This window comes from Abramis brama (genome assembly GCF_963993115.1).
Source record: "Abramis brama genome assembly, chromosome: 10".
Taxonomy (NCBI): Eukaryota; Metazoa; Chordata; class Actinopteri; order Cypriniformes; family Leuciscidae; genus Abramis; species Abramis brama.
In genome coordinates this window covers 27,258,621-27,282,642 of record NC_139972.1, presented here as the reverse complement: position 1 = coordinate 27,282,642, position 24,022 = coordinate 27,258,621, and the positions used below count along the sequence as shown (strand labels likewise).

Sequence of the window (24,022 nt, the reverse complement as noted above, 5' to 3'; positions counted from 1 at the left end):
GATGAAGTGAAAGACATGCATAGAGGCAGAGAGAGAGAGAAAGAGATAAATGCTCTACCTGCTTGCTTGGTCTGTGAGCACACCATCAGTCTTTACTGGGAAATCTATGTGCCTAAACAATGTCTTCTCTACCACAACAAGTGATGAGCCTGGCTTCATCTGCAGAGAATGAGAGAGAGAGAGTGAGGGGGCGATGGCGTGAGGGTGAGAAAGCGAGAGAGTGAGAGGAAATTGTGAGCAGTTAAAAAAAAAGGGAGAGCAGAAGAGAAAACAAATGCATCTCATTATCTAAGCAGGCTCCTCTGCAGTGCTCTCCTCAGCCATCAGTGTCTGTACAGCTCCTATTGCTTCCTTTAAATCCATTTGAAGCCCAAGACTTGCCCCATCTGTCTCGGTGTGAAGCCCCTCGCTCCTCAGTGCCGAGCTGCACACAGCAATAACGCCCCCTAGTGCCTAGAAACTCCAGGGGAGCAACTGGCTACCTGAACAACAACACTGAGGCTCTAATTACAATGTGCCAATTCTCACTGGGTATTTCTTTGGTTTATTTGCTAGGGGTTTGTTTTTTTTCCATAGTGAAATTAAGGATTTTATATTGTTTTGGGTATGTAAGCTTGCCCCTGTGAGAAAAAAAAAACCTGATGATCATCATGTCATCCAGTATAATTTGAGAATGTTCCACAGAGAGACTTGTGCTTCAAAGAAAGCCAGAAAATCAAAGTAGTTCACATAGTAAATCACAAATAATCTTATTTGACTATTATTTGACTTAGAAGTCCAATTTATTATTATTTTTTAAAACTTATTTATTAGTAATTAATGATAATAATTAATGAAGTTATTTATTAAATATCTTAATAATAATATCTTAATAATATTTTATTTACATTTACTATTTAAAATATATAGTATTATAATATATTATAATGTTACAGTATGTTATTAAATCTATGTATTTATTTATCTATTTATTTATTTTTAAAATAAGAAATATATAATACTAGATAGAATAATATAATATAAGTGGTATTATATAGAAAATAATAATCATTATATTATTTTTGTATATAATAAACTCTCTCTCTCTCTCTCTCTCTCTCTCTTTCTCTCTCTCTCTCTCTCTCTCTCTCTCTCTATATATATATATGACTTCTATTTTATTTTTTATTTTTTTGTAGAGAAACAGAAGTTTTATAGATAATTGAGATTGAGATAAACAATTTTATAGTTAATTGAGATTTTAATTGTAATCATAATGCTATTTGTTTATTTTTTTCTAAGCTGTTACTGTGTAATAATATTATGTAGAAAGCTGTCAGACTTTATTGTCTCAGTTAAAAGTTTCAGGGGCCGTTCACACAGGACATGTTCTTGCTTTTGGTCTGCACTGTTTTTTAACTGTTGTGTCAGAAGTACATTTTGCCTTTTTCTAATAATTCAGCCTTTAATAACACAAGACCTGTGTTTTTTTCTCCCTACTGTTTTGCACCGTCTAGGTTTTTTTACAGCTAACTCACTTCCTGTGTGAACAGCCTTATGTTCATAAGCAGGATTTTAAGATATTCCTTACACATTGTACAACCAAAAAATGTTGCCGTTTCACACTTTTGCATCCAATATCAAGCTCACAGTGGGAAAACTGTGCAACTCGGGTAAACTTGGACAGTGCCACATTTGAGTTCGATTCGTTTGAACAGAGCACAAAAACTGATTTTCACTCTCTCTCGTCAAAAGCTGCGAGAAGCGCTCGGTAGCCCCGAGCGATGCAGGGGAAAGTTGCGCAGCGGAGAGGTAAAGAGGGAGCGCTTTGATCGGCGGCGTGCGCGTCTCTTCTGCTGGAGGTGATTTGCAGCGCTGTTGCTGCTGCTCTTTTTTTCCTATAAGCAGAGCGCTATGCTAGATTAGCATTTAGTGCATTTCCACAGGCTTGTCGACAGTGCAGGGGCCACGCTTCATCATCTGTCTGTGATTCACACAGGCGTTTCAATTGATAATGAGATGGTCTGCTTCTGCAGTGTCGTGCTGAGGCCACTGAAAGTGAAAGTGCTCTGATAGAAAACAACCAAGAAACACTGCGAGGCCCTTCGTTAAGATCTTAAATAACCATGTGCAGGGGTTTGCGAGGCCCTAAGTAAGATTTGTTTCACTATTTGTTTTAAAGCATTAAAGTGGACCTATTATGCATAGGCGCCGATTTATGTTCTTCCTGGTGGTTGCCCACTGCCCACACTCCATACTCCACCCCCTGCGATGACAAACGCATGTGCATCTTTCATTTTTGTTTATTGGAAACTTGCAAGTGCAAATTCATTACCAACCAAGTATAAACACATATTCACCTATGTTTCCAAGAGCAAATGATAAATGGGCTAAGCAAGGAGAAACATTCACACGTGTTTTCTTTACAAGACACAAATAACTTTTGTGCAATTAATTCATCAAGTGCAACATCACACAGAGAAAAAAGACTGTACTCTTAAAAAAATGTCTCGGGTTACAACTGTAACCCTCGTTCGTTCCCTGAGAAGGGAACCCGCGCTGTGTCGAGAATCGACACATTGGGGAACACCTTCAGCGTGACACGCCTGAAGCCTGTATGGAACTAGTCCAATCTCGATTGGTGTTGCGTCATTACGTTACTTGTGATGTCGCATGTGACGGTGATGCGGAAGCTATAAAAGGACGCCGGATCACAACAGCATTAGCTTTCTGGTCTTCAGCAAGTGTTCTGTGTGACTGTATTGTCTTATTTGGTGTCGTCTGTCTATCACTGACAAGAAAAATGGCGAATAAAGAGAAACAGTTCAGACAGTGTGCGTCCCCTTTCCCACGCTATTTGAGTGAGGGTGACACACACTCACTCTCTGTTGTTTGTCTGGGAGTGGAGCATACGGGCAGCACTCGGGCAGCACTCGAGGGCACTCGAGGGCACTGTCACTGCAAACTGTGATCTGTTGCCCCTGAGAATGCTTCGCTCCCACTTTCTCGGCCCTTTCTCAGCATTCAGCAGCCAGCTCCATTGGTCCCGCGCACGGGTCTGAAGCCCACTCTGCAGCTTCTTCCACCCGTGATGAGGACCCGATGCTCGAATTATCTGGCTCCGAGCATCGAGGCAGGAGAATGTGAGGATTCGCCACCCCATTCTCCTGCCTTCGAGGAGCTGCTGGAGGTTGTGACCAGGGCCAAATTAAACATCGATTGACCAGCAGAGAAGCAGCAAGGAAACCGATGGTTTGCAAGCCCGGTCACAGCCTTCGCGCCGGAACCTCCCATTTTGTTAATAAGCCCTTCTCGTCCCATCTGTCGAGCCCCAATGTTCATATTTATTCTTCCATCGTGCGCTCAAACGAGAAGGGATATGGGAAGATGCCACGGGTCGAAGAGACATTAGCATCATATCTTTCACCCGATGCTGCATCGTCCCTGAGAGCTCCAGTGCTCCCCTCCATGCCCTGCCGTAATACATCAGCCTTGGTGGGAAAAGCATATATGGCGGCAGGTCGGGCTGGTGCATGCCTGCATACTATGGGGATATTGCAGGCATACCAGGCCGACCTCCTCAAAGAGGTGGACAACAGCGGGGAGGTCGCCCTAGGCGATATCAAAGAACTGCGTCAAGCGGCTGACTTGTCTCTCCGTGCTACCAAGGAGACGGCCCGTGCCATCGGCTGCTCCATGTCAGCATGGGTAGCAACGGAGAGACACTTGTGGCTGAACCTGTCGGGCATTGGGGAGAAGGACAGAGCCTTCCTCCTCGTTGCCCCGCTCTCACCTTCTGGCCTCTTCGGCGACGCAGTCAATACTGTCATCGAGAGGTTTCAGGAGGCGAAGCGATAGTCAGTCGCATTCAATAACTCATCCCCCGCCGTCTGCTAGTCTGCTGCCAGGGGGCAGTCCCATGAGGCTGCCGCCAGCTCTTCGCACCTGCAGCAGCAGAAGGACAGCGTTGCCTCTCATGCCCCCCCACAAAAGGCCTGGGGCCAGAGGCAGCACTCAGCCGAAGTCCTCCAAGCCAAAGACAGATCTGAGGTCATTCAGGCTGTCATTCAGACTGTCATTCAGGCGATGAAGGCTGAAGTTTCTGAGGTTCGCTTTTGGGGGAAAAGCTTATCAATACAGAGTTCTTCCATTTGGCCTAGCACCTTCACAAAATGTATGGATGCCGCTCTAGCTCCACTAAGACTTCAGGGCATTCGCATTCTCAATTACATCGACGACTGGCTCATCCTGGCACAGTCAGAGGAGATGGCGGTTCACCATCTGAGGTTCTTGGGGTTGAGACTCAATGTCAAGAAGAGTTCACTAATTCCTCTACAGAGAACGATATTCCTGGGGGTAGTGTGGGATTCAGTTACAATGTGGGCACACATCTCCTACTTGTATAAACACCATCTTGACCACAGTCACAAGTATCAAGCTAGGCCAGGCCATCACTGTCAAACATTTTCAAAGGGTTCTGGGTCTTCTGGCAGCAGCATCCAACGTGATACCTTTTGGCCTGCTGTATATGAGGGCCCTGTAGTGGTGGCTCAGGACCAGAGGGTTTTCCCCCGAGGTAGAACCCATTTCGCATGATCAAAGTAATGCGCAGATGCCTTCGTGCTTTGGTTTCGTTCTCCAATGTGTCGATTCTCGACGCAGTGCGATTTCCCTCAAAAGGGAACGTCTTGTTTCACGACTGTAACCCTCGACGTTGCATCCCTCGACGTTGCATCCCTCGGCCACACTTCCTACGCTCCTGAGAACGACTAGCTTCGACCAATCAGAAGCTAATGCTGTTGTGATCCGACGTCCTTTTATAGCTTCCGTATCACCGTCACATGCGACGTCACGAGTGAAAAAAACTGAAAGTACAAGCTTTTGAGTCAGGTTATGTTGTAATGCTAAATGTAATGGGATAATTCTGTTGTAAAATCCACCAATCAGAGAAGTTCTGTATCTCAGTTGATTTTTTTGATTGGCCATTTCTGTGGGTGCTCGGCACTTATGCTATTACTCTTTTTTACATTTTCAACTTTTAGTGTTTAATGTTGCTGTTGGAGCTTGATTAAATGTCTGCAAAATTACAAAAAAATATTTTCTAATATCTTTACATGAAAAAGTCTAAACCAGTCTGTGTCAGTGGAGTAAAATAGCAGCTTGAACAGACACGGCCGACTTGAAGGAAGATCAGCCATCTGTAGGGTCTGTGGCTTTGCACATCAAAACTGGCAATCTTGATCGGAATGTTGGTGTTTGTGTACGGTTGTCACAGTCTCTAAGCACCCAGTATCTGCTAGAACTCGCTCTGAACCAGGATGATGGAGCTGTTGATCCACATCTTGAATGTGTCGCTTTGTGACATAATTCTGGGGGTCTAGAACGATTGGGTGAATAATATCTGGATCCAGGGTTTCAGCACGCCGGAATCGTCCACCCTCTCTTAAAAGACCAGTATCTTTATCGTACTCTGGGGCGAGAGATCTAGAGCTTCAGAAGGGTGGTTACCCCATCACAGGACTAAACAGTGGCCTGAACTAGTACCTTTTAGGTTCAGAATTGACTGAGGTCTGGAGGTATGGGGCTGGGAACTACCATGACTACTCCAACAATGGATGCTCTTTTAATTCCACTTGGGTCAGGCTCAGTTTCTATGTCTGATTGTTGCGCCAGGAAAATTTGTCCAGATCTCCATTGGTGAGGGCCTGCTAACTCCGCTAAGGTGAGACCTCAGGTGATATGGTCAGCTTGGTTTTGAGCGAAGTCAGCATATCCCTACCTGGTAACATCTGTCAAAGTCTGAATGTCAGCTACACGTGCCCCCACAAACACCTTGTATCGGCATGACCTTGACTTCAACCGTTGCAACACAGTAGTGGAATCAGACCAATATGTGACTTGTTTTATGAGAAGGGTCACTTCTGCCGGTATTACTTTGTTCATTTGGGCTCCAGAGAGTGAAGCACACAAGCTCTAGGCGTGGCATAGATAGGCACTCTAGATCGAGCCAGGACATAGGCAATATTGACTTCCTCATGCTCATCTGTGGTCCGAAGGTAGGCTACAGATCCACATACCCTTTCTGATGTGTCACAAAAGACATGATTTTGATGGACAGGGTCGTAATAATCTATTACCCGTCATTTTAATTTTCATATTTTAATGATAATAAGCCATTTAATAGGCTCTGTTTTTGTTCACATTTTCCTTTTTATTCAAGTTCAAATGTATTTATTTATATAGCACATTTAAAAACAACCACAGTTGACCAAAGTGCTTAACAATGACAAGATCCACACAAATAAACAAATAAACAGAAAACAAACACAGTAGAAAGTGTCTCAGTCGCAAAACTCAACTCGAAATAAAAGCTAAGGAATACAGGTTGGTCTTAAGCAATGACTTAAACATTTCAGAAGTCCTAGCTGTTCTTATATGAAGCGGTAAACTATTCCAGAGATTAGGACCAGCCACTGCGAAGGCTCGGTCACCTTTATTTTTCAACCTGGATCTCGGAACATCTGATTGGACGACTTCAGTGCTTTGATAGGAGTGTGGCCGTGTAAAAGTTCTGATAAATTAGAAGGCGCCAACCCATTCAAACTCTTAAAAACAAGCAATAGAATCTTAAAATCAATCCTGAAACGAACAGGAAGTCAGTGGAGCGAGGCTACAACCGGAGTAATGTGTTCACGCTTTTTAGTCCCAGTTAGGAGCTGAGCTGCTACATTCTGGACTAACTGTAAATGATAAAGAGATGACTGATCCAGTCCAACATATAAAGAATTACAGTAATCTAGCCTAGACATAATAAAAGCATGGATAACTCTTTCAAAATCATTGTGCGGCAGGACTTGATTTTAGCCAACAATCTCAGTTGAAAAAAATCTGGCTCTTACAACAGAACTAATCTGTTTTTCAAATTTAAAAGCACTGTCAAATATCACACCGAGATTCTTTGTAAATGGACGAATGTGTGATCCTAACGAGCCAATAGCACCTACACAAGCACTTAGATCCCCAGGACGACCAAACACAACAACCTTAGTCTTATTTTCGTTAAGACAGAGAAAATTCTGATCTAACCATATTTTTTAAGTCTCTCAGGCAGTTAAGCAATGACTGAATAGAAACTTTATCATTTGTTTTGACGGGCAAAAAGATTTGTACATCATCTGTATAACAATGATAGGAAATATTGTGTTTTTAAAAAATGGACCCCAAAGGCAGCATGTACAACGAAAACTGCATGGGTCCCAATATGGACCCTTGGGGAACACCTCAAGTAAAAGGAGCAGCAGATGAAGAAAATTCATCAAGGTGAACAGAAAAACTCTGTCAAGTATGATTGGAACCATTTAAGGGCTGTGGCCTTTATGCCAACACACTGTTCAAGTTGGGATAAAAGAATGGAGTGGTTGACCGTGTCAAAGGTAGCAGTCAAATCCAAAAACACTAAGCACCCCGTTTTGCCGGGGCTTAAACCCAGACTGGAATTTTTTGTTAATACTACAATCATCTAAAAATTTAAGTTGATTCAAAACCACTCTTTCCAAGATTTTCGCTAAAAAGGGAAGTTTAGAAATAGGTCTAAAATTAGCCAAAATTGAAAGATCCAGATTATTCTTTTTTTTTTTAACAGCGGTTGCACAATGTTTAAAATCAGCTGGAACACACCCTGAGCTGAGAGATGTATTAACCAAAGAATAAATGCTTGACCCAACAGTGTTGAAAACCTCTTTAATGTTTGTCCAGTAAATCACAATAAACTTTGTGCTTTGTGATCCTGTCCATTTTATCATGTAATTCAAACAATAAATACCATTTTGACACTCTTTAATGTGGCGCGAGAGATCACTGTAGCGCCTCAGTTCAAGCAAAGTGGAGGGCTAGTGAACGTGATCAGTCCTCCTTTTTACTATGTTACAGAACAAAATAAGCATGAATGAACATCAGAAAATATGTTGAAAGATACAGTCCATCTTACTGAAATCCGTATCATGTCTCTCAAGTAATCGCTCAATCAGTAGCTACGTTTACATGGACACAATCGGAATGAAATCAGTCCGATTGATGAATCCGAACAAGGTGTTTACATGAATGATAAATAAAGTAATCGGGTTGATGCGCGCGTTTATATGTCACAAGTTTCAAATCGGATCTGATGTTTTGACATGCGCACACTGCACGAATATACAGAGTTTCCCGCTTTTCGCGCATAAATATTCTCTTCTATTGGTTCATTATTTGTTTTAAAAAGCAGACGTAATATTAATTCGTCTCTGGTCATAATTTAGAGCATATTAACCGTTTTGCCGTGCTGCTTATTGATCATGCAGGAAAAATGCCCCTCCCCGTGGCCAAAACCAGTCGTCTGTGGATGAGAATCCAAAACAAGGACTGGTGGGACGTTGTCCTGCTTCACTTCACAGACGCGCGAGTGAAATGAGAATTTTAGAATGACGGGAAACTTATTAATATGACACTTTATTCAACAGGAAGAACAGCTCGTTCCGCGCGTCATAAGTCATTAAACTAGTTAACGTCATTGCACATGCGCAGTCCTTTCAGTTTCGGTTTTCAATCCGATCAAGTGTTTACATGTTCTCTCGATCGGATTACAAAAGGGGTAAACCACCCCTTTCAATCCGATCGAAATTTCATTCGGATCGAGCTCAATCAGATCAGGTGTTTACATGAAGGTTTTTTAGTCCGATTGAGCCGTCAATCCGATTATATGTGTCCATGTAAACGCAGCTACTGTTTCAACTGCAGAAAGATGTCAATAAAACAGCTTGTAAACAATGGCTGAATCCAAAATCGCCTCTATGCCCTCAAATAGGGCATTATTTGAAGGGACAGCCATTCCATTTGTAGTGGAAACCATAGTGGACAAAATCGAGTGCATTCATTCTATCCCACATTGCACCGCAATAACGAGTGTACCTGGTGGAACATGCCGTTGATGTCCCCACTAACTGCAATGGCATGTTGCCAGAACTTCAAGATAACGCCCAGTAAAGATGGCCCCAGTGTTGGCCTAGGAAGTAGTTGTTCATTCAAGCTTTGTCCTTGGTACCGGAAGGAACAGTTGAAGACTATTCAGTCTTTCCCATTATGATACACCATGTGATATGGGATAAACCAGGACTCTGTTGTCTTGTCTGTCTCCCCTGGTGACATCTTGGCTATTTAGCCTGCAGATTCAAGCTTTTGAATTTCAGAGCAATAGGTTTTAGCCTGCTCAGGACTCTTTGCCAGCTTTATCTCAATATTCTGAAACTGGTTAGCAAGGCCTCTTGGTCTGCATGGGGCAAGGTGATATGAGACTGCCTTAGCAATGGGGTAGAATACCGCTGACCACCGTAGCAGACTGTAAGGGGTTATAGAATTGTTGGTCCTGCTTTGATCTTGTGATCAGCTTTTCATTGTATGGCAAGGTGTTAAATTGTCATAAGTGCTTCATATGCTTATATAGCCCATCACGTGGTGTCATAATGTGCAGACATTGTTGCTGGCCTCTGAGGGGCTGAATTGGACACATTGGGCCTTGCAGTATCCATCCGGCCTTGTATATATGGCGACAGGGCCATCCAATGTTCTCTTACGTACAGGCTGAGGAAGAGTCAGGAGGTGGGGTGTACCGGACCCTATGAGGAGTAAGGGTTTGACTCTGTCTACAGGTTATGGTGGTAGACTTTTCAGGTGCTGATATGCTTTCTGGAGAGTTGCCACAGGATAATTGTGTTCAGCAAGACATAGACCAGAGGCTGTAAAGGCATTATGGATGACATACCTTGCTGTTGGTTTGGTGATGGGAGAAACCTCCAAGGTTACTATGGACCCTTCAAGTTTGATATGACTTTGATGGATTGTCTGTAGAGGGAGAACTTCTGGGGCTTCATTTAGTTTAAGCTGCTGAATTACTGGAGGAAGGATGGTGGTTCTCTCGGAGCCATCATCAAGAATAGCATAGGCTTCCATTGTTTGACCACCATTATGCAAGAGAACTTTGACAACCTTAAGCATAACTTTGTGTTAGCAGTTGGGTCTGTCAAGATAGATTTGTGTGGATGTCAAATGTCATGTAGGACAGTAAGGAGCAGTTCTTTGCAGACTTCACATGGCCGTCACAATCTGGGTGGTGATCAACGTCTTGAATTTATCACAGGAGTTGAGATAAGGATCTCGGTTGTCACAATGAGGACAGTAGGCTTGGAAATGACTTTAGCCTGGGCAGGTTCAGAGGGCTTGACAGCTTTCTCAGATGTCAGGTGTTGACTACTCTCTGTCTTATGGTAAGGCTGAAACATGGCAGCTGTTCGGCTAGAGATGCGCTTCGCTTGTGACTTTGTTTGTAACCAAGCCACCAAGTCAGGGAGAGTGTAGGTTCTATCTGTACCAGTTTGGAGAATGCCATGACTTAGACGGTACTCTACAAAGCTGTCTTAGTAAGCAGGTGGCATCTTGCCTAGAAGGCAGTCCACATGAAAACCACACCTAAGCTCATAGCTCATACCCATTCTGTCCCTCTAGAGTCCCCAGAATGCCAACAAAGGGTTTGAGTGATTGGACAGATAAGGCAAATGAGTCAAAAAGAAATTGGAATCACCGATTTTGTTGTGGGTTGTGGGTGGTGCATGTATGCCTCAGTCAACTGCTGAGCACTGTCAAATTTCAGATGGCTCAGTAACACTTGATATTTGTACTAGAGATGCGCGGATGGGCTATTATTTCATCCGCAACCGCATCACAAAACTCATCATCTGTCCGCCATCCATCCGCACCAACGTTTTTGACCAATTTTCAAAACCTCATCCGCCCGCCATCCGCTGATTGGGCGATGCAAGGCGCTGCTGATGACAGCCACGAGACTTTCATTTGATCGGTTGATTCTATTTAATTCAAATATTATTTTTCGTCACGTCATCCGCCCGATCCGCGGTTTATCCGTGGAGTCCGCGGCTGTAACCGCCAACCGCGCATCTCTAATTTGTACTGCTCACTAAAATGAGTATGATGGCTTAATAAATTGTCCAAGGCCAATTTCAACAAGGCAAAGTCACTTTTGGTGCCACTTTAAAACACTGGTAGTGTGGGCTGAGGGATGCCATAGGCAGCTGCAATAAAAAATTTGGTTCCGGTTTGAGGTAAGTAACGAGTTTGGGGAACAGGCGGATGTTGGTGTTGTTAAGGATAGATGGGTGTGTTATATGAGACTGTCACTCTGTGATGAGTGGCTGGAAAGGGATGTTTCTGACTGATTGGTGAAGCTACCTGGACTGGTAACAAAGTATTCACATTTGAGGTTGAGGTAATGTTTGCAACAGGAGTTACAGTCTGTGAAATCAGAACACTATCTGTGTCTGGTGTCACAGATTGGGTTGCAGATGGTTGCTTTGAGTTGAATTGAGGTAATGGCCTAGAAATATGGCTTGGAGACTGCTGTGGGACGGATGCCATGCTCTCCCGAGAATATGCAGCTTGAGATTTTCCTTGGAATTGAGTGACTGCACTTGGGGACAATTGTGCTGTGGGAGCTGGAACTCGCGCAGGCATTGTTGCTTGTAATGTCAACTAAGAGTTTTGGTTATTGACTAAACTGTGCATTGGGCACACTTCTGGAACAGTCTGTGTGGCTTGTATCATGGAAGATAATGGGTAGGGAGACTGTTGAAATATAGGTTGGTCGGCTGAGCATGACAAGGAATTGAGGTGGTTGCCCGGTGTTGTCTGGTGATGCTCGAGTCTCTGGATCAGTCAAACTTGTATCTTTACTGAGCAGGGAACTCACCAGCTTGGCCACTTCTAAATCAGTTTCTGCTCTTTTCAGCTTGCGTCGTCTTTCTAACTGGTTAGATAATGCCTCCTTTGCCATGAGAGCCTCTTCCTGAGCACATTGAGCCTCTTTAGCTTGAGTTCGTAGTTTCTGATATTCTATTAAAGGGACGAATCCTGGTTGAGTTAGTGTTAGTAGTGTGTTGAAACTAATGATCATGGTAAGGGGCGTGACATTTCTGAAACCCGCTTGAAACAGCTGGCCAATCACAACAAACTGATCCAGTCGACCAATCAGAGGACATTGCACTTTTCAGAAGCAGGGGCTTCATAGAGACAGGAACTAAACAGAGTGTTACTGACAGACTGGGAAGAGAGTTGCTGAAACATTGTAAATAATGTGAAAAACATTTGAACATTTTTAACATTTAAGCACAAAAGACTTTTCTAGTAGACCCTATAAACAAAATCAAGACTTTGTAAAAAAGCATAATATGGCCTCTTTAAAGAATAAAGATAAATTAGATAACGTCAAATCTGTTTTTATTGTCTGTTTTAAGTAAACCTGGGAAGCTTATCCATCTGAGTTGTGCAATTATGCATTCAAGTCAGTAAAAAATACAGAAATATCCAAAACAAATAAACCAGAGATGATCGCAAAGGCTTTTTTATGCTGGACAAGTGGATAATACACAACCTGTATGATTTATTTATGCATGCATTCAATCTAACAAATAATTGATTAATTTGCATAGAGCAAACCTCATGAGACTCGTTTACTTTACATTAGTTGACTATAAGCTGGACATACTTAGATGAATAATAATGTGTGGCTTGTGAAGAAGTGGGATGCTATTACTCTTCAAAGCAATCAGACCTACAATTGTATTTCCTGCCAGACAATAAAGAGGGTATAAATCTGTCAGATTTACATTGAAGGATGGACCTGAGCCATATCATAGAGTAAAGACTGTAGACTCTTTTGACTTGGCCAGAATAACTTTGCAGTCACATACTGTAACAACATGCTAAAAACCACTCAGAACTTATCTGCACTCCCACTGGCATTCTCTGCATTGTCAGTGTGCATTTGCATGAAGATGAACTTTCTTAAATTCATCTCTCCCTAATGTTGCCTCAGATCACCAGCTCTCATTGAAAATGAATGACTTCTGGTCGCTTTGTTTCTGCAAAGCGCTGTCAGTGTGAATGCCCTTAACATAAAAGAAATAGCTTTCATTGCTTTGGTCAGGACACGGTGTAAACCAAACGCTAAATCTACCCTTACAGATGAAATATGTGATGTTTTCACTGAATAAATACTTTATCCTATCCCAGTTTAATTTGCAGCGTCAACATTACTAGGCATCACTACTTTCATTTTGCCTAAAAGGGAGTTTGAATGTATTTTCAGTTTGAGTGTTCGGAAGGCCCGTTAAAAAAAGAGGGTCATCAAATGGCAAAAAATTATCTTCACTTTTGATGTTAAAATGTTGGCACTTATTGGGTGAAATAAAAAAGCATTTGTTGAATTAATTACATGATATGCTTGCTGATAAATTAATATCTTTTATTAATATATGTTCTGAAAAGCCCCCAAATGAAGATGTCAAACACATCTTTGCAGGATTATGCTGTGTTTAGTGTTTAATGTGCTTCAGTTAAGTTTAGTCTTGATTGCATCCTAGTTAGTCTCCTTGGTAACTGATTACTTTCTGTCTGTTAGTTTCCCTGTGTATTTATACTCCCTGTCTCATTCAGTTCATTGTCGGTTCTCGTCTTACGAATGTGCAATTAATGTTATGATTCTTCGTGCCTTTACCTGTGTATTCTCTTCGTGTCCATTAAATTAGTTAGTATCTGCTATTCTGCATCATGATTCTGTTAACTGCCAAGACAAGTGTGACAGAAGAACAGACCAAAACAGATTATGAGGACTGCTTTTCACAAAACGGCTGGTAGCTGGACGATTATGTGAAGGAGTACCTGGAACTTTTTACGAGGTGTGCTGGGACGATGAAACTTTGAAACGGGGTTTCTGGAGAGGGATGGAAGATATCCTCGGCCAGATGCCGCTGTTGGGGGAGGATCACTGTCCGTTCATCGAGTTCATTGAAACGACTTGCGGGTGTGCGGATCCTCCCTCACTATGGGATTCGTTGAGGACGACAACATCATTATCTCTGACTCCCCAGGACTATCTACACCTCCAGCAGCCATCTCTTTCAGAGACAAAGCAGGTCGCCACACCCGTCCTGAGGCTGGAGCCGATCACCAGATCCAGCGAAGAGTTAGGTCCGGTGAGACAGTTCTCCGATTGAGCCAGTTGAGGAGCGCTGGCTCATCAATTTCACTGCAGACCTCGACCCTCTCCAGCCCACTACACTCTTCAACATAGATGACCCGATCCCACCCAATATCCTGCCCACTCCACTTTTGATCAGTTTAATGCATCCTTGCTGAATAAAAGTATAAAAGAGTAAAAGTTAAAACATATACTGATGATCCCAAACATTTGAAAATTAATATGTATTGGATTGTAGTAGTAGTAGTAGTAGTAGTAGTATAACGGATATAAATATATATATAACAGGTTATAAGATGTACATATAATATTAATTAAAAATTGTATCACGTTACTTTTTATATTTAATGATACAAATGAATGTTAAATGTGCTTCCCCACACATATACAAAACTACATTTACTTTTTGTTTGAACCAGGGTTTTATTATGTTGCCAAAACCCTTCAAATTTAGCTTACTTATGGAGAAATATCATACATTTTGTGTCCAAAGTACCTCGCTCAGAAGTGTGTGTGTGTGTGTGTGTGTGTGTGTGTGTGTGTGTGTGTGTGTGTGTGTGTGTGTGTGTGTGTGTGTGTGTGTGTGTGTGTTTAAAGCTCTGAAATATCTCTTCAACCAGACACCAAATGAGTTCACAGCTTGCAATAAAATAATATATTGTGACAATCCCCTGCAGGTTAATCTCTCCTCACCTTCTTCTCATTCTCTCTCTTGTTTAAGTCCCGCCCTCACAGCCGTACATCCAGCTGGAGTCTGATGAGCCGTGGGTGGAGGGAGACGAATACACGGTGACCTGCATCGCTCCTGATGCAAAACCTCCTGCAGAAATCACCATGTTCAGAGGTATGCCATCACTTAAGAGCCCCACTCTTTCTTACGTCCATTAAGCATAGCTCTTATGATACAATTACACTGTTGATACACAACGCCGATAAAAGATTAAAAAAAATCTCTGTGGGAGCTTTCAAAGCAGTGGCTGTAAACTCAATCCAAGAGACATCATGATTCATTTACTAAGTTTGTGTCACACCATCTCTTGGCAAGAAGTACCCTGAGGCAGCTTACTGACTCTAAAACTTTTGTGCTTTTTTTTCCTTCTATCTCAGATGGAGAGGAGCTGACGGAAACCGATTCTTTCACAATGTCAGGCTCACAGGATAAGCTTTTAACAACTCATGCCGAAGTTATGTAAGTTTGTGTGCGAACAATGAAGTTAAAAAAGATTATTTGCAGTTGAATCCCCTTCACCACTTAAATTTTACTTTATGACCTTGAGAATTTCCCTTTTTGAAATTAGAAAATACCTAGGATAAGATTTTAAAGGGACACTTTACCTCTGGAAAGATGAATGTGTATTTAAAATAGATCATTTATGTAGAAGAAATGTGAAATTATTTTTGAATTTGGAGCTTTCTAGACTAAGAAAAGCCAGAAAATTTATTTTTGGCTTATGTGGATGAAAGACAACAACTCCCAGAATGCACTTGCTTCGTTACCCTAGGAGGCCACTCCCAAGCCACGCCTACCGGTAAGATAGGGCAGTTGACAACAACAAAGCTAAGCTACTAGCGAGTCTCCGTGATGAGTTTGCCCTGGATTTCGAGATCGCCCAAAATGTCCGGGGTTCGGCTTTTGCGTTCTACAGTCGCCATTCATCATGTTTACTGTGGCGAGCAGGACGAGGCTGAGGGGCGCAGGAGAACGGCGCGAGGTCGGTGGCGTCATTACTGAGACGCACCGGTCTCGCATCTCTCACGGAGGAGCGTGAATTTTCTTAGCAATGTTAAAACGCACATCAACCGATCACTTGTTTAGTGTTCATGTAAACACTACATTCAGATTCACCAATCGGAATGAATTCAGCTAGATTGAAACAAAAGGTGTGCATGTAAACAATGAACGGTGACCGCAGAAAGCAAAAGCCGAATCCCGGACATTTTGGATGATCTCGACGGCTGGACATGTCCGGGAAAAAGAGGATGGCATTGGAAATCAAACGCACTGGCACTGATCTGTGATTGGTCTGTTAGCGCATTAGGTCCAACCCCCTATGGGCGGGTTTGAAAGGGTGGGAACTAGTGCTTGTAGTCTCAACAGAAATCCCCCCCTCTTACACTTCCTCCAACAATGACGCAAAATGACGATTTTTGCGTCATTGTGGGAGGAAGTGTTAAGAGGTAAATACGGATTTCTCCCGTCTCAGGGGAAAATGAGAGAGTGTTGCACGACCATTCAATAGTATGACTGGGTTTCTAACAATGCAAAGCTTAATGCAAATGGGTGGAGTGTTCCTTTAAATACTGCATATACTGTAAAGGCAAAAGAAACAGTGGTTGATGGAGTTTAAGAAAAAAACTTTCCATTTAACCAAGATGTGAAGTGGGTATTTAAAGGTGCTTTGTGTGATATTTAGGAGGATCTGTTGACAGAAATGCAATATCATATACATAACTACGTTTTGAGTGGTGTATAAAGACCTTACATAATGAACCATTATGGTTTTATTACCTTAGAATGAGCCAGTTCTATCTACATACACCACGGGTCCTCTTACACGTTAAGTAGGCATTTTGCGCCGACATGTTTCTACGGCAGCCCTGAACGGACAAACGCGTTTCGTCACTATGTTGTTCTTCGAGCAAAGAAGCTAGCCAAAGTCAGCTAATAAAACACTGACACAATGATGAACAAGTAACAATAATATTTTCAATAACATATAGTTTTCACTGAATAATTAAGTAAACATAATTTCTTAATTTATCTTTGTAAAGAAACTGGCTACTCTATGCTGTCTCAGATGACAACATTGTTTTCCTGTCGGCCACCGTAACTTATGTTGGTTGCAATTCGTAACCTCACCACTAGATGGCGCTAAAAAATTACACTTTTTTTACATTTAAAGGAGCAGTTCTTTTATCCACCTTCATGTCATTCAAAAACTTTGATTTCTTTCTAATATATAAACGAAATGTAGTTTGTTAGGCAAAAATGTTGTTAGTTACACCTCAAATATGTGTAGTAGACGGTTAAGCGAAGTAGCAGTTAAGTCGTGCATGCGCAATAGAACGCCAGAATGCCGTTGCCATTCCATCAGAGGCTATTGCTTAAAATCCCTACTACGGGGCTTTTGAATGCTTGATTCTGATGAAAGGTTCTAAGGTGTGCAATTATTTTCAAGGAAACGCACAGCTAAAGTAGTTCCAGGCAGATCTTGACCGCATTACAGTTCCACTTCGCCAAAATGATTTCAGTTATTTCAAAGGTCTTTACAGCGTTACAGAATCAAAACCCACAACAACACTGACCGAGCAAATAATTATAGTAAACAACATTTGTCACAAAATTAGGGGATAGTGGGGTAAGATGAGCCAGTGGGTAAGTTGACCCACTCCCTTTATCTTGGCAATCATAAACTTTTATTGTAATGTGAACATATATTCTGGAACCACCCATCATTTCTGTCAGACTTTTAAAAGGAGAAACATATGACAGGAGTGGAAGACACCCATTTACTTTAAAAACAGTTTGTGGGTTTGTCAGATGTTATGGCTGTTACATCAAAGCAAATTTGTCCAAGTCTAAAAATATTTATGATTCGTATTGGTGATATAGAGATTTATAAAACCATGCAAATAATTTAGCTAAATATTAGCCTGAATTTGTAAGCTAGCTAGTTTTGTTCAAAATGGCAGCTATGGGGAAAAGTGAAACAAATGCTGTGGGGTAAATTGAGCCAGCATTTTAACTTACCCCATCATAAGGCACTGTAGTTAAATCTCCGAAGTATAAACTGGTATAATTTCAATATAATATAACACAACTGGTTTAGTTCATCATTGGTTTTTTTATTGCTACATGACGTTTCTCACTAGCGAGGAGCAAATAAACGTAGTTTCGCTATTGGTAGACACTGGTGCCGAACACTTTTTAGAGACGCACAGATTGAGGTAATTCACACACATGCTTAATCTCTCTCTCTCTCTCTCTCTCTCTCTCTCTCTCTCTCTCTCTCTCTCTCTCTCCCTCTCTCTCTCTCTCTCTTTCTCTCTCTCTCTCTTTCTCTCTCTCTCTCTCTCTCTCTCTCTCTCGCTCTCTAATAACTGCATTAGTCTGCTGTCAATGGATGAAGCCTCCGTTACTAGCTCTAAAATTATGTTTTGTTAGCAACGGAGGCTTGTGATGAGATGCGTAAGAAAAGAACAAAAGACAAAAGAAAGAAAATCATAGCAGTTGGAATGACGTGCAAAAGGACAATGGAATTTTCGTTTTTTTATGAATTTCCCCATTTCACATGTTTTCTTTATTAAAACCTCTTTTCAGCTTTCTATGCAGCATAATTACCTAGACTGACCAATGATTTTCTTTGCCTGCAGCCTCATAAATGTTTAGTCTATGGGCAAATCCTGAAATCCATGTGGAATTTTGTCAGAATATCTGAAACGTGTATCTTCTACATTCCACTTGCGCTGCACTCTTGATTAAGGTATTGCTGAACAATCAAATTTTGGAGGCCAGGTATAGTTAAGTGTACATTGGCAATGCTCCAGGCTGGCAAATGAGTAAAGTTATGAGATCAGTGGGGTTGGGGGTAATTGTGGCAACACTGGGTATGAGAAAGTGTCACAGTGTGAAACGCATTAACGTAAGTCAATCCCGCTCTCTCTTACAGCATCAGGGCACAAAGCTCATACGACACACGGCGACTGACGTGTCGAGCGAAGAACCCAGCTTCCCCTCGAGCTCTTGAGACTGGCATGACCATGAGGGTATACTGTAAGAACCCTGCATTGTGTAAATTCACACTGAATGTGTTTACAATTGAGTGCTCTTAATAATTAATAGTGATATGTGCATTTTTTTTATTCATGTGTGTGATGTGAAGAGCCACTGGATTTGGTATTTGAAATCTCAGTTCAAGCAGAGTGTAATTAAATGGAGTACATACTGTAAATAATGAAATTCACCAAGACTTTGACTATGTCATAGATTTTTGCTCCTTTAGTGCCAAGTTCATGGCCACAGCTTCGTGACTCGTAGCCAATTGGGCCTTTTTCCTGTCAAGTAGTACTCCTTGTCCTTTCACTGTAGGAATAAATGTCCCCTTTACTCTAAGAGGGTAACAACTACCAAGTACCAGGAGTACACACTGAACCATTAAAGTCAACATTAAATGCTGTTTGCAACCCATTTTCACTTCCACAATGTGAAACAGGACTTTCGGTGAGGAAAAAATGTTGATGTATTCATTTGGAGCTTATTAGCAGTCAAACATGTTATTTAAATTAGCCTAAATACATTAGGTTACACCAAAAAAAAAAAATATATATATATATATATATATATTGCATATATATATTTAAGGGTTGGATCAGATAGAAACACCTCATTAAAGTAAATATTCACCCAAACATGGGAATTCATTATCATTAACATTGGAGAAAACATTATATTTAAATGCTTTTGCGTTCTCCCGTAAAAGTTTTCCATCCCTCCAGGAATCTTTGCGTTCACTCGCAAAGCTTTTGTGATGGAAATAATAAGAGATGGGAGGCAACGCAAAGTTTCTTGGGAGAGCGCCAATGTTTTGCAAAATAGCTCAATGTTTCTCTGGGAGAACGCAATACTTTTGCAAGCGAACGCAAATGTTTTGCGAGAGAGGGCAAACGTTTTTCAAGCGTACGCAAAAGCATTGAAATATATATTTTTCCTCCCATCTCATATTTTTTCCATCACCATGTCCCCCTAGAGGCTCCAAACCCTCATGACGTTTCAAACCTGTTTAAATGCAGAGTATAAAAGAAGATTTTTTTGTTGTTGTTTTTAAAGAAATGTACAATGAAAGTACTGTAAATGGGGTCCTAAACGACATTGGACCCCAATGACACATATCGTATGGACAAGAAACACTGAGACATTTTTCACAATATCTTCTTTTGTGCAAACTTTTTGAATAAACAATCCCTTTAAGGTAACAATTGCAGGTTGCCATTTTGTACCAAGTAGTTTTGATTTCCGTTTCATATTGACTTTAAATTGAAAAACCAAAGTCCTTTCGAATCAGTTTAGGGCATCATGTTTTATCACACATTTTTTTTCCATGTTAAGTCTGTACGCTTATCTGTTATGTTATTAGGTGAGCTTTGAAAACCGATGTGACCTAATGCACAAAATCCATGTGATATGATGCATTTCACAGGCATAAGCTTCCCCCGAAACGCCAATCACATTTTCTCTGCTCGCTAAATTTATGCTTTAAAACATTGCCCCCCTTCACTCACCCCAGCTCATGGTTCCATTACCGCCCAGCCAGTGCAATAAGTGCTAATGTAGCAGAACCGATGGCCAGCAACGCTGCCTTACTCAGCACGCCTGGCCCATCAAATTCAACTTTCCACTGGCCATTTTCATCTGCAGCAGATTGTAAGCAAGACGGCACTTTGTCATGGCAGACTCTCATCCGTCCATCGCGTCCACTTCCAAACTGATTGGGGCAATAACAAAGAGCGGCCCTGCCCCATAATTTATTTGATGGCAAATGTATTATTCAGCTCCACTGTAATTTATTCATGTTCCACATTGCCTTATTACGGTTTAAACATCTGTTATTTTGGTTTATGGACTGGTGCCAGTGTGTGGGTTGCTCTTTATTCTTAATGGTTTCATCAAAGGGACAAGCGATGTCTTCCCGCTGCACTGGCGTTAAATGTCCTCGATTTAACAATGTTGTACGGGACTAAAATAGAGTCGTGCTCTTCCTGACGCTGTGATGCTGAAACTAGTGGTCGTTTTTCTATCTTGCTCTTTGTTCTTCCATTTCATCTTTCATGACTGGCTCTAACATGAAAAGATGCCCATCCTCACAGAACAAAGGCAAGATCTTTTGTTTTAATAATATTTTCCCTCCTTTTCGCACATGAACTGCACTCATTTCATTTTTTACTAAGAGTAGCTGTGCTGTGATCCCTGCGAATAGATACAAATGATTCAAACTTCTCTCTATTGATGTCGTAACCCTTCTTTCTCTTGTGACTTCCTTCGTTCAGTTCCCCCGCAGGCTCCGGTGATCATGGGATTAGAAAATGAAGAGGTCAAAGCTGGTTCCTTTCTGAAGGTGGTGTGCATGTCATACGGGGGCAACCCTTTAGCCACTCTGCATTGGATTAAGGTGAGAGAAATATACAAAATTCCTCATCGGTTGCCCTTTTCCTTTTCAGAAATAATTACTTGGCCTTTACCTTTACTTGAACAGGATACAAACTAAGACCTTATGTTTGGCTTGTAGTTTTTGATTAAACTTATATTTCCCATAAATTAAAGAAACTTTTTCGGTTGCACTTTATTTTAAGTTGTCCTTGTTACAGTGTAATTACACAATTAAGTACTTAGTAATATCAATTAACTACATGTACTTACTATATAATTAGGGTTAAGGTTTGGTTTAGGGTTAGTTGCATAATTGACTGTTATTACTATAGTAATTACATGTAAAATGTGTAACAGGGACTCTGTAAAATAAAGTGTCACAACATTTAGTTTGATTGGTAACACTTTTCAATAAGGGTTACTCTCAGTTGTTTATGTGCGTAACCGTGTGGAACTCAGAACAAGGAAATGAACACAACGTCGTCATTCGGAAGGGCAAGAGTTATGATCACATACTTAATTTGATTGACAGCTCTAGAGCGAATGAGCTCTCTGACTCATAACAGACACGCACGGAAGAAAAACGCGCTCTACGCCGTTCCAAGCTCTTCAGATTGCATAATTCAGTGGCAAATGAATAGAAATGGTGATCTGTTAGGGTGAAATCATATCATAATCAACCACCCCTTTAGTACATTTGCGTCGATTAAAGGTGTGGTTGATTATGATTTCACTTTTCTAACTTTAGTTAGTGTGTAATGTTGCTGTTTGAGCATAAACAACATCTGCAAAGTTACAACGCTCAAAGTTCAAAGCAAAGGGAGATGTTTTCTTTTAAAGAAATCGCTTTTTAAGGACTACAACAAAAGGCTGGTAGGGACTACACACATTCCTACCCTAAAATTTACATAAACCCCACCCCCTGAACACGGTTTATAGACTATCAAGACAGAATATGCTAATCAATGACTAGAAGACACATAATCAACATAAATTCATCAACTAACCATTCAGAAATGTCCTGTTGCATTCTACATGTTGTCACCTCTTCTTGAGTCTCTCCATCATTGTCTGAATCCGGTTTGAACATAAAAGGCTAAAAGTTTTGGAAATTTTCAGTGCATGTCTGTGTGAGTGCAAGCTGTTGAAGCTCCGGCCTCTGTGCTGGAAGCAGCAGCTCATTTGCATTTAAAGGAACAGACACAAAACGGTGCTTTTTTGCTCACCCTCAAAAATGGACAATTTTAAAGGAGTGGTATAATGCCATTTTCACAAGATGTAAAATAAGTCTCTGATGTCCCCAGAGTGTGTATGTGAAGTTTTAGGGTGAGCAAAAATGTACCGTTTTTGTGTCTGTTCCTTTAAATGCAAATGAGCTGCTGCTCCCGGAACAGAGGCCGGAGCTACAACAGCTTGTGTGCTTTTACCTCACACAGACATGCACTGGAGATTTCAAAAACTTTTAGCCTTTTATGTTCAAACCAGAAAGATGGAGAGACTCAAGAAGAAGTGACAACATGTAGACAACATTTCTGATTGGTTAGTTGGTGAATTTATGTAGCTTATGTGTAGTTATCTTCTAGTCATTGATTAGCATATTCTGTCTTGATAATCTATAAATTGTGTTCAGGGCGGGGTTTATGTAAATTCTAGGGTTGGTGATGTCACTAACCCGGGAGGAATGTGTGTAGTCCCTACCAGCCTTTTGTTGTAGTCCTTAAAAAGCAATTTATTTAAAAGAAAATATCTCCCTTTGCTTTGAACTTTGAGCGTTGTAACTTTGCAGATGTTGTTTATGCTCAAACAGCAACATTACACACTAACTAAAGTTAGAAAAGTGAAATCATATTCAACCACCTATATAAAAATATCTGTGGGGTATTTTGAGCTAAAACTTCACATACACACTCTGGGGACATCAAAGACTTATTTTACATCTTGTGAAAGGGGCATTATACCACCCCTTTAAGTTTATTTGCCACCACAGCACTTAAAGCCAATAAGTCTTGTTATTTCTTTATTCTTATAGTGTGAATACATGAATTTAGCTTGGGTCTGTCTCATTTGATGCACCGAAATTACCGAAAATTTGCGGCCGAAACAGAAATGTTCATTTTCGTCTGAAATGATTTTGGAGGGCTCAAATCATTGACCGAAACAGTGACATTTAATTAGAGCTCCTGTTTCATACACATTGTGGATAGATAACAAACATGTAGATTTCTTGCTTTTGATCGATAATGATATGGTTTCTCAAGATCAGTCTTTTAGTCTGTGCTGTTTTCTGTGTTAAATATTTCTAATTTAATTTCTTTCATTTGTCGTGCACCCATCCAATAATCACAATAAACTCTGTGCATTGTAATTTTTAATATGAAACAAAGTCTGTCTCAAGTTTCAAATTGTGTAAATTTTATCACGAAATTCGAAAAATGTAGTTTTGGTGCGTGACAGATCACTGTAGTGCCTCAGGCTCAGTTCAAGAGACTGCGCAGATCAAGCGTCAACCAATCATCTCTTCCTCTTTACTACTATTACAGCACCAAAAAAACATGAATGAACATTAGAAGGTATGTTGAAAGATAAATTACAACTTACTGAAATGTATCATGTCTCATGTAATTAGGGTGATCAGACGTCCCAAAAAATTCGGGACAGTCCCGAATTCTAAGATGTTGTTCCGAATTCCGAATGAATCCGGCCCTAATTGTCTGATAGAACATTAGAAACTGTCCGTGGAGGTTGAGTCGTCCTGCAGCCAGCCCCTGTCGGCTGCTCATTGGCTGCAGCATCTTTTTTGTTTCTTTTTTTTAAGT

At 41.1% G+C, this 24,022-nt stretch overlaps 1 protein-coding gene across 4 annotated transcripts in view; it reads left to right on the top strand.

Moving 5' to 3' along the window:
- The window catches only part of nphs1 (NPHS1 adhesion molecule, nephrin), a 102,103-nt gene that overhangs the window by 33,945 nt on the left and 44,136 nt on the right, over positions 1 to 24,022 (top strand). For all 4 annotated transcript variants that reach the window (XM_084127192.1, XM_084127193.1, XM_084127194.1 and 1 more), the window contains 4 exons: positions 14,784 to 14,906; positions 15,170 to 15,251; positions 18,733 to 18,836; positions 21,107 to 21,228. In XM_084127192.1, the coding sequence (XP_083983318.1) occupies positions 14,784 to 14,906; positions 15,170 to 15,251; positions 18,733 to 18,836; positions 21,107 to 21,228 (431 nt within the window). The remainder of the gene's footprint in view (positions 1 to 14,783; positions 14,907 to 15,169; positions 15,252 to 18,732; positions 18,837 to 21,106; positions 21,229 to 24,022) is intronic.